General features: G+C 38.2%; 1 protein-coding gene across 1 annotated transcript; it reads left to right on the top strand.

The window, feature by feature from the left end:
* Positions 1-387: 387 nt before the first annotated feature.
* Positions 388-3847, top strand: LOC107824983 (uncharacterized). The gene is made up of 2 exons (XM_016651809.2): positions 388-649; positions 2221-3847. Exons 1-2 carry the CDS (start codon positions 550-552, stop codon positions 3414-3416), a joined length of 1296 nt encoding a protein of 431 aa, XP_016507295.1. The 5' UTR covers positions 388-549; the 3' UTR covers positions 3417-3847.
* Positions 3848-11005: the final 7158 nt, after the last annotated feature.

The following is an 11005-nucleotide window of genomic DNA, read 5'->3' as shown; positions in this document are numbered from 1 at the left end:
TTTTGAGCTGCTAATTAAAATTCAGGACTAGGTGTCCTAAATTTCTGAATTTCTAATTTAAAATTCAGGACATAAGATTCGAATTTGTGGATATAATTTTAAAATTTTAGGATATGAAGTCCTAAAGTTTGAACTTTTAGGTTTATACTTCAGGATATCGTGTCCTGAAGTTTGAATGAATTGGTTAATCTTTAAATATATTGTAAACTATAAATATATTTTAAACAATATATTTAAAAGTGGCTACCTTGTGTCATTTCCACAGGCCTTAGGCTAAGCCCATCAACTATCTAGTCCGTTTAGCAAGTCCCGGCCCATGATCAATCATGTTTCTCAATTCAAGCATGTAATCTGTGTGCGAAAAAAGCAAGCAACTCGTCTCGTCTTTCCCCATTTATTATCAGTAAAGTAAATTAATAAATCTGAGTGTTTCTATCGCCAACCCCAACCGACTTAAAGAAAGAAACTCCTGTTTTTCTTCTAAGTCTCTTCTTTGTTTTTTTTTTTTGGTTTTTTTTTGGTGTGTCTAATAAGTGATTTCAGAAGAAAATGGGGAATTGGAACAGAAGATGGATACCAAGAAAAAAGTACAAGTACGAAGATTTTCCCCCTTCTCCTCCATCCCGTTACAACCAATCTCATTCTCCTGGTACTTTCTTGTCTTTTAATTTTTCCATTTTTTTAAAATATACTCATGATTTGTTTTGGTTACTGTGTCATGCTATTTTTCTGATTATGCATTTTTGTGTATTTATTAATGATTGTGATTCTTTTATTGATCCAATTTGGTGGAAATTTTGGTTTTTTTTCTTGTTTTTTTTCTTCTACTTTTTGGTGTTTCGGTTAAAAAATTGAATTTGAATTTTATTGAGATGATCCCTTGTATGTTTTGAGATGATCTATAAAAGTACCTGCTTTACTGTTTATACGATGATAAATGTCGTGTTTCTTTGATATATTCTTTGCTTACATATTTGGGTTTTTTAAATTCCTGGATTGTTTTGAATGAAATTTTGAACGAGTTTAAGAATTTAAGTTTAAAATTACAAAAAAAATGACCCCTGATATTTATGGGCAGAATCCACTTTGAGCTGCTACAATTGGTTTATAACATCGGAATTTCACTTCAGATAGTAAATGTCATAAAAGTAGTAAGTTTTTGTTCCTTTTTAAAAGAAATTTGATATAATTGTACATTAATTTGTATCCTATAGGATTAAACTTGTCTTTCTCGAGTCCCTGCAGTTGCAACTAAGAATTTGGAATGACTCACCCTGCTTAATTGGGACCCAATCCCATTTCAAATGATTAAACTGTTCTATCGGCCTTTCTCTTTGTTAATGGGATTAGCCTTTCCAGAACGCTCGCTTGTCATTCTTGAGATAGTTAATGCTGCAAAGTCTGTTATGCGCCCTTTCCGAACTGTGATTATGCTGGGAAGGTAAATATATGAATCAGAAGCATGTGAGGTGCACATCTAGTTGAGCGTAAATAATATGAAGGAGAATTGTCGAATAGGGAACTAGCCGAATCTGTAAATAGGGAGCCAATGTGTACCTTCTCTGTAAGTAAATTGTTTCATGTTTAGATTTGTCACTGATTTGAGTTGGAACATAACAAGCACTGAACAGCTGTCCCATAATTTAATCTCTTTTACCACTAATATTCTTTCCTCTGAGCTTTAGTTTTGGGGGAATAGGTAGTACGGCTAGAGATCATGGTAGGCGCAAGTCATGAGTTCGAATCCTATTGGTGAACCAAGTCTGGTGTTTAAGTGGAGATGGTAGAAGGTCGGTTCCAATCCCATTATCTACTGATTTTTTAAGTAGGAAATAGTGAATTTCTCGGTTATAAAAAAACATTTTTAATCTGTTGTACTAGGAAAATTCCTTTATCGGAAGAATCTCGGAGTGTTGAAGCCAGCTGCCATGTTGGCTTAGCCCCAATCTCTCCCTAAATATTTTTGTACCTAGATGTATAAAAGATCATGCTGGACACGATTGGAATTCACTATTGTGGATGTTTTGTCATTTTAATCAGAGATGTCTCTTCATATATTTCCCTCAGTTTCTTTATTTTCTTAAAATACTAGTTAGTTTTTTCTTTGCATAAAAAAAATTGTCATCTTATGTCCTGTCATCTGCACACCTGCTTTTGAAGGCTATCAAGTATTGTATTACCTACAAAATCTGATAACTTCTTCATTTTCACTTTTTAAAGCTATCCAGGAAAATAGTGCTCCATCATGGGAAATAGATTTCTGCAGAGCAGCCGGGATTCCTTGGCGCAAGGTTGTGAGTGCAAAAAAATACATGTACTGTTATGATAATGTGGTCAAGTGGGATGACTCTGCAGGTCAAGAAGCATTCAATGATGCAAAAAGGAGATATTGGGCTGAGATAAGTGGTCTTCCTCCTCAGAGCCCTCCTCCCGATCCAGATATGTACATTGATAAAGTTGATTGGGACTCAACTATTGATCCGGAGCTGATACTAGATTTGGATAGAGAATATTTTAATCCTAATGAAGTTGATAATGCCGTCAAGTCTGAGAACAACTTAGTTTCTGGATGCACCCTGGTATGGGAGGATAAAGCTGCTGATAATGGTGAAAATCCTTGGGAAAGTGATAATGTGCAGGGCTCTAAAACTTGTGAGAATGTGGAGCAGACTTGGAACGAATGGGATAACCCTTCAAATATCAAAGATGATCCGTGGGAAAGGAGTTGCCCCAAGACCCAGGAGACGTTGAAGGACTCTACTGCCTGGGGAGGCGGAGGAAATGAGGAGCAGACTTGGAATGAATGGGATAATCCTGTAAACATCAAAGATGATGATCCGTGGGAAAGGAGTTGCCCTAAAAACCAGGGGACCTTAAAGGACACAGCTTGGGGAGGCCGTGGAAATGAGTCGTGGGGTTGGACCACGGGGCTGAATTATGAGAATGGATCTGCTTGTGTTGATAACACTTTCAGCAATTTGTGGCATCAAGGTGGTGAAAGTGTTGCTGGTGCTAAAGGAAACGAATGGGTTAATAATAGAACTGGTTCCCGGGGCCGAAACCATTGGAATACCAGGGGGCATGAGCAGTGGAATTCAGAGTATGGCTCTCGTTGGAATAGGAACCTTAGTCGAGGTGGTGGAACAACCTCAAATGACAGAAGATGGGGAGAACCTGAGTTCACATCTTGGGATTGGCAGCGATTACCAAGGCAGAGTAATGAGAGAAATATGGATTTTGGAAGACATAACAGAGGTGATAAAACCTTTTATACTGGTTCTCGTAAGAGGGAAGGTTCTTCACAACATATGTCGCGGTACAAAAGCTCCAGGTTTCAAGGTGATGAACAGAGGACCGCGTACAATTGGAGAGAAGAAAAACCACAGAAGAGGGTTACTTTTAATTTTAATGAATAGTGACCAACTTCTGGATCTTTTTGTATCTTATTTAACATCTTTGGGTGTTACCAAGGTCAGTGGTGGAGCAGCTGCAACCATGACTCTACAGAGGATTGGAAGAGAAAGACAGCAGGTTTCGAAGGCAGCTCTCTCGTGCCTATGGAGTTAGATAAATAGGAGAATGTTTTTTTTATGGCATCGGGTGTGACATATGTGTAACATAAAAAAGCTCTTTTTTCCGTTCATTTATACATTTTGCTTAAAGAGAAAATACCCTGCTGGATAGATAGTTGGGTAGGTTTTTGATAGATGAATGATAACAAGGGCGGCTCCATCCCTAGGCTAGTAAAGCTCTTGCTTTAGGCCCCAAAATTCATCCTATTAGATACTGTAAAATATGTGATTCAAGTAATTGTAGTACTTATAAATGGAATTGAAATAGAATCGAAGGGAAAGCGAATGTGGTAAAGATAGAACAAAATATTAGTTGAATTCCAAGTTTTAACGAAAATTTATTTTAACTACTAGCTACAGCAAAATTCATTGACTTCATTGAATATTTTCTTTTCTTTGTCATATGATCTTATTTGAAGATATCATTAGAATAGTATTGAGCATATTGTCATGATCCGCCACATCATCATGTCACGTAGGTGTTATTTGGCACATATTAATGCCATGTGTAAGCTTACATATGAAATAGACTAGCACATGTGGAAAAGTTCTAGAGAAATATGGAAATTTCTCGTGAAAGGCCTTAGAACCCTATGAAATTGTTAGGAAAGTCCTTAGAAGCTTCTAGCTATATAGAATATTCTAGAGAAGGGACTTACTTGTAAATAATAAGGGCCTTGTGTAATAATTATTATTTACTCACTAGCCCCTATGAAACTAGTAGATAAAAGGGGTTATTCATTTGTAACTCATCAAGCAAAAATAATCAAGTTCTCTACAATAAAAAATTACCTTTGGCAATTCTCCTGTGTTCTAACATTCCCTTAGCGATCTTTAATGTAGTAAGGCTGACTTGGCATAGCAAGAACGTGAGTAAGTTGTGCAAAATCGTGAGCAGATTGTCAAGTGCCGCACGTGTACTTAGTTAAATACTAAGGACGTGACAACGTGGTATCAGAGCAAAGGTTATGACTAAAGGAATGTTAGAAAGAGTACAATAGATTGCTAGAAGGAAACTTTGTAGGGAAACATGGTCGGAATTACCAAGGGCGTGGTACTTGAAAAAGGGACCAATGTGAAGGTCCTAAGAGAAAGCAGTATGGCGGTGCACGGGACGCACGCGAGGTGACAGACTTACTTTGGAGGATGGACAAGTACTTTGAGGTAGTCAAGGAGGATGATGAAGTTGTTAAGGTACGCAACGCCTTAATGTACTTGACCGAGGTCGCCGCTCTGGGGTGGCGTCGAAAATGTACTGACATGGAGAAGGGGGCAAGATTGAGACGTGGGAGCAGTTCAAGAAGGAGTTGAAGAAGCAATTCTACCCGATGAATGTGGTGTACGAGGCTAGGCGGAAGCTAAGGGAGCTCCGACAGACGGCCACAATTCGGGAGTATGTGCGCGAGTTCACTACCTTAATGCTGCAAATCATGTCATTGTCCGAGGAAGATTCCCTCTTCTACTTCATGGACGGATTGCAAAATTAGGTAAAGCATGAGTTAAGAGGACATCAAATAGCCAACATGGACGAGGCCATAGGGTTAGCCGAGTCGCTCGTTGACTTCAAGATGAAGCCTGCCAAGTCCAAAGAAGGCAATGCCGAGAGAAGTAGGGGAGATCATGACAAGGACAACGGGAAAGGCATAGCCGAAGTATACAAGGGTAGTGGCAAGGGGCCATCCCATAATGGACTGGGGTCCAAGCGAAATGGCAAGGGGCCGGAAAACGGTAGCGAGTACGTGCCTAAGAGAGGGTGCTACTTATGTAAAGGATCACATCGGGCAAGTGAATGCCCAGATTTGGGGAGGCTTGCAGCAATGATCGGGAACTTTGCTCAAGCACACAAGGGTGACATAGGAGGGACCGCCTGTATTGGGGGGATGCGCTTGGAATCTAAGCCGAAAGTAGGGGATTCCAAAGCCTATCTTGGCGCCAAGCAAATGAAGCTTGGTGGTAGCAAGAAACGTTAGGCGGACATAGTTGAAAAGGATGGCGAGTTACAAAGTGATGGCATGCTATCAGACTTGGACGATGCACCAAGCAGAGGGGTTAAGTTTTCTAGCAAGGTTGTGACTACGGAGGGCAGCCAAATAGGGAGTGTAAGCATGGACCCGATGCTTCAGAAGCTGCTAGACTTGGTTGAGTCATGGGGAGATTCAGGCCAAGTGCAAGGAGAGGCATCCGATGGACGGAGGATTGAGGTTATCATTGCTAGCCGTCCAAAGTACAAACGGGGCAAGAAGAAAGGTGACCAGTACCTTATGACATGGGAAGGTGAACCGCTCCATGGAGTATCATGGCTAATGGACAAAGATCTCCAGCGACACCAAGGCGAGGTGCGCGCGTACGTGTCGATACTTTGTGCCGAGGGGGGGCACAAAATTGGGTGGGGGAGGATGTAAGGCCCCGAAAATTTCACCAAGGAATTTAAGGTTTCGTGGTGTCAAGGTAGGCTTACGTGTTTGAGGGAAGCTCATTGTGATACGGACTTTTTGGGTTGAAGAATATATTGAGGTGTTGGTTGAAATTGTTTTGCTGAAGGGCTAATAATGCGGTCAGATTCCCGACCGCATATCCATTCTGCGGGCCGCATAAGCGTCACAGAGTTGAGCAGGGAGTTGTTGAATTTTGAGGGTTGTTTCGCGGTCCATTATGCGATCGCATACTTGTTTTGCGGTCCGCACTTCTGTCGCCGAGTTATCATGAGGAAATTTTGTTAGGCGATTCTGTAGCCCATTCTGTGGCCGTATAAGTGGTCTGCGGACTGCAGATCGGTCCAGTGCAGCCAGTTCTTGGCATCATTTTCGCGGTCCATTTTGCGGACGACATACTTGTTATGCGGTCAATTCTGCGATCGTAGACTTGAGTTCGGGAGGTCCTTTTTCCTATTTTTATAACCCGACCCTATTTTGATAAATAGTTTTTGGGGCTTATTTTTGGGCGATTACCTAATGATTTTAGAGAGAAGTAAGAGCATTTTAGAGAGAGAATGAGGAAGCCTAACACTCTAATCATCCAATCTTGCACCAACCTTCAAGAATCAAGGAAACCAATCACTAGATTATCATCTATCCGGGTAAGTCCTACCTCTAAGCTTTCATGCAAGAGGTTATGAGTTCTAGTATATTGTGGGGGTTGGAAATAGGTCATGCATGTGACAATAGGTTGTAGTATGTGGGATTAATGAACCATTTTGGTTAGTTTCTTGTTGAAATTGGTTGAGGGAGGACGGGATTACCAATGTAGAGCTTTATAGTCTATTTTGCATACTAGGTGTTTGACAAAATTCCTAAGAGAGTTACACCATGTGAATCCTTCTAATTATTATCCGATTTTTGCTATTTTCCTATAGATTGTTATTGCTAGAAGTGTTGGGACGTTGTAGTAACTTAAGGAAAGCTCAAACAAGGTATGTTGGCTAAACTCCTCTTTTAGAATTGAACCCCGCAATGGCCTTCTGAACAAGCCTTGTGTCAAAAGATATATGCGTTCAAATTGTATTCCAAACATTCTTCTTTGTTGAGTTACTATTTGAGAAGGTGAATAAACATGGGTTGTATGTTAATATGTTATGATTTGAAGCGCAATTCTAATGAAAACTAGCATGTCGAATTGTGTAAGAAATCACATGTGTCTAAGACCCTTAATTTGGTTAGTTGCTCAAATATGTATCTAAAGTCTTAAATTAAAATGTCTTGTTGTTGATAATCTATAAGGATGCTTGAAAGTGAAAGAAGGGGGTTGGAGATGGAAAGTGTGGCCACTGTGCCAATAATGAGAGTTATACTAGTGCCCAAACGTGGCTGTTTTAACTAGTGTTATGCTTTGTAAGTATTTTCAACGTGTCTTTAGCTCTTATATATATTCATGAGTTGAAATTAGGGGTGGCTAGTGGGCCGGTTAAGACCAGGACCGGCCCAGGACCGCAAGCCCACATGGGCGGTGGGCCTAAACGGTCCTAACCGGATAGGACCGGGACCGTGGGGTGGTGGGCCGGGTAGTGGGTCGGTCTCATAGGGGAGGCCCGCGAGACCGGGACCATTTAGGACCGGAACCGACTCAGAAGTGGGCCGGTTCAAGCGATCCTAAACGGAACCAACGGATAATTTAAAAAAAAAAAATTGACCGTTTGGCCATTTAAAAACTAGCCGTTTGGTCTGCCAAAATAGCCATTTAACCTCCCAAATTTTGTTTTAACCTCAAACTTTTTATAATTACACTTTTTTCCTATTTTCAACTATAAATACCCCCTCATTCTTTTATTTTTCTCACAAAATCATCAATCTCTCTCTAATATTCTTCTATAATTGCTTACTTAATTGTTACAATTTGTGCAAAATTGTGATGAAGTCTTCAAGTCTTCAACGATAATTATTTTTCAACAAGTTGTTCGTCAATTCGGTAAACTCGTTCCAACTCTTAAGTTTTAATATTATAGTTTTGTTTGTTTTATTTACTTTGCTTGATTAATTAAGATGGCTTATTTTCTAAAAAAAATGTTTAGTAAAAATAAGGGAAAATCCAAGAGTGGTGAATCTAGTGGCCAATCTGTTCCTCCTCCACTTCCCCCTGCTCCCCGGCCGAAACCTATTACTCGTCCTATACCTGCTATTCTTGATAGCGATAATAGTTTATTACAATTTACCGAGAGTCAATTTTGCCATAATATTGCACCCGGTGAACAATTAAACCATGAATATATGAATGCTCTTTATGGTAATCCAACTATTGATGAAAATGATGATGAAGAAATAGATTTTGATGAAACGCAACCGGATGACGATACACCCACTAGTCCTGCTCCTGAAATTAACCCAACTAATAATAATCCAAATGATCCCCCGTCTGACCCTCCTATTACTGCCCCTACTTTTTCTAGACAACCTTCTAAACGAGACAGAAACATCTCTTGTTTGGCCATTTTTTACTCAACTAAGAGAAAAAAATAGGGCTAAGTGTAAAACTTGTGACAAAGAGTTAGTTTTTAAATATGTTGGAAGTCGGGGAGGGACGAGAAGTTGGACTAGATACATATTGCTACACCCTCAAGATAAAGCTAGATATTTTCGTATGAAAACTTTGGCCGAGGGGACAAGTGCACCTAGTCAGGCTGACCTTAGTACCGGGTCAAATTAATTTCAACCGGGAATTAACACTGTTACCGGTGGTATTTTATATTATGATCCAAAAAAAGATCGGGAAGAATTGGCAAAAATGGTTACTGTTATGTGCTTACCCTATAGTTTTTCTTCTAACCCTCACTTTGTGCATTATATTAGAAAAGTTTATAATCCTACTTATAAAGGTTTTCCTCGCACAACCGTAAAGAGTGATATTTATAAATATAAACATGAATATGAACAATATTTGCGCTATTTATTTACTCATATAAATTATCGTGTTGCTATTACAACTGATATTGGTAGAAGTGGTAATGACTGTGATTACCTTACTGTTACCAGTCATTGGATTGATGAGGATTGGATAATGCAAAAGCGCATTATTGCTTATAGAATAATTAATTCACGTCACACATGGCAGTTTATTTCTAGCACGATTACGGATATTTGTAGATATTTTTGCATTAGTGATAAAATAATATCAGTTTCAATGGATAATGCTACTAGTAACACAAATGATGTAGCCTTGCTTACCACTACACTAAGTCCTGCATTTAGTAATATTTTTCATGTTAGATGTATTTGTCATATTTACCATTTAATTATGGGTGATGATATGCGAATTTTAAATGTTGAAATTGAAAAGGTTAAAATGGCTCTTAATTGGATTTTTTATTCAAATCGTAGAAGTAGACTTAGAGAATATTTTAAAAGATGCGATGAATTTGGCCTAACAGAAAGAAAGGTTCCTAAACCTTGTCCAACTAGATGGAATTACATGTATGAAAGTTTAGTTGTTGCATATAAATATAGACCCCATAAACTCAATGTTTAATACTCATGTAAGTGATGATGATGAGCACCTTACAAATGCGGATTGGGCTAATGTTAAAATGCTTGTAGATTTTTTAGAAAAATTTTATATTGCTACAAATGAATTTTCTGGGCAATATTATCCTACTATTTCTAACTGTTTAGTTTATATTGCAGAACTTTCAAATTTGTTTGATCATTTTTCAGAGGGTGTGGAAATTTATCAACTTGCTATTGATTCCATGAGAAAAAAATTTAAAAAATATTTTTTCCCTATTTCCCTATTTATGGTGTTGCTGCATTGTTAAATCCTACTATGAAATTAGGAGGTCCTCAATTTTGGTATGAAACTGTTTATAATGGTTTAGCACTTGAAGATGAGGAGTTGTCTACACTTGCGGACGCAATAGCCTTCTTCTTCTAGTTCTCAATCATCTAAAAGAACTGCGGGAGTAAGAGCACTTAGTGCTTGGGCAGGGTTCAGGGGTTCTCAAGGTTCTAGTACTAGTAATTTTTCACAACTAAATGAGCTTGAAGTTTATTTGTCACGAGGAATTGAAGAAGTGAATCCCGACGGCTCCTTTAATATTTTGGAATGGTGGAAGGACAAAGAAAAATACTTTCCGATTCTTTCAAAGATGGCCCGAGACATTTTAACTATTCAAGGTTCAACAGTGGCATCACAGAGCGCTTTCAGTCAAGCAAGACTTCAACTCGGTGATTATAGAGCGTCTATGAGGGAGAGCTTGGAAAAATCAGTACTTTTCAGAGATTGGATCCGTTCGGAAAGAAGAAATTTTGGACTTGCTGAACCACAACCAGAGGTAGACGAAGCTTATGAAGAAATGCTATCTGAACTTGCGGAGGATGATGCTTTGCCTGGAAGCGGTGATGACCAAGTTTTATTTCCGCCACCACCAACGAAAATTCCTCCGAACCTTGAAGAATTTATGAAATTTGTAAGAGATACCATGTAAATTAATATGTAACTTGTATTTTGGCACATCTTGATTAGTTTTTTCTTCTTCTCAATGGTGGTATTAGCACCTTGTTGTACTCATTCCATAGGGGGGAGGAAGACTAAGAAAGATATTGTTAGGATTTTTTAATGCTATACTAAAAATATAACGCATTGCTTTGAATATCTCTTTACAATATTTTTGTCTTTTTATATACCTTAAGCTATACATATAGTATAATATAGTATATACTATACTCTCTCTCTCTCTCTCTCTCTCTCTCTCTCTCTATATATATATATATATATATATATATATATATATATATATATATATATATATATATATCTTACTATATACATAGTATATAAGCCATATTCGATAGTATACATCTTACGATATACTATATATACATCTTAATATAATAAGATGTATATATAGTATATATATTATAACGCATTGCTTTGAATATCTCTTTACAATTTTTTCGTCTTTAAATTTGAATTAAAAAATTTAGGTGATAATTCTATAATATAATTTA

This window comes from Nicotiana tabacum, chromosome 19 (assembly GCF_000715075.1).
Source record: "Nicotiana tabacum cultivar K326 chromosome 19, ASM71507v2, whole genome shotgun sequence".
Taxonomy (NCBI): Eukaryota; Viridiplantae; Streptophyta; class Magnoliopsida; order Solanales; family Solanaceae; genus Nicotiana; species Nicotiana tabacum.
This window is presented reverse-complemented; position numbering and strand designations above follow the sequence as displayed.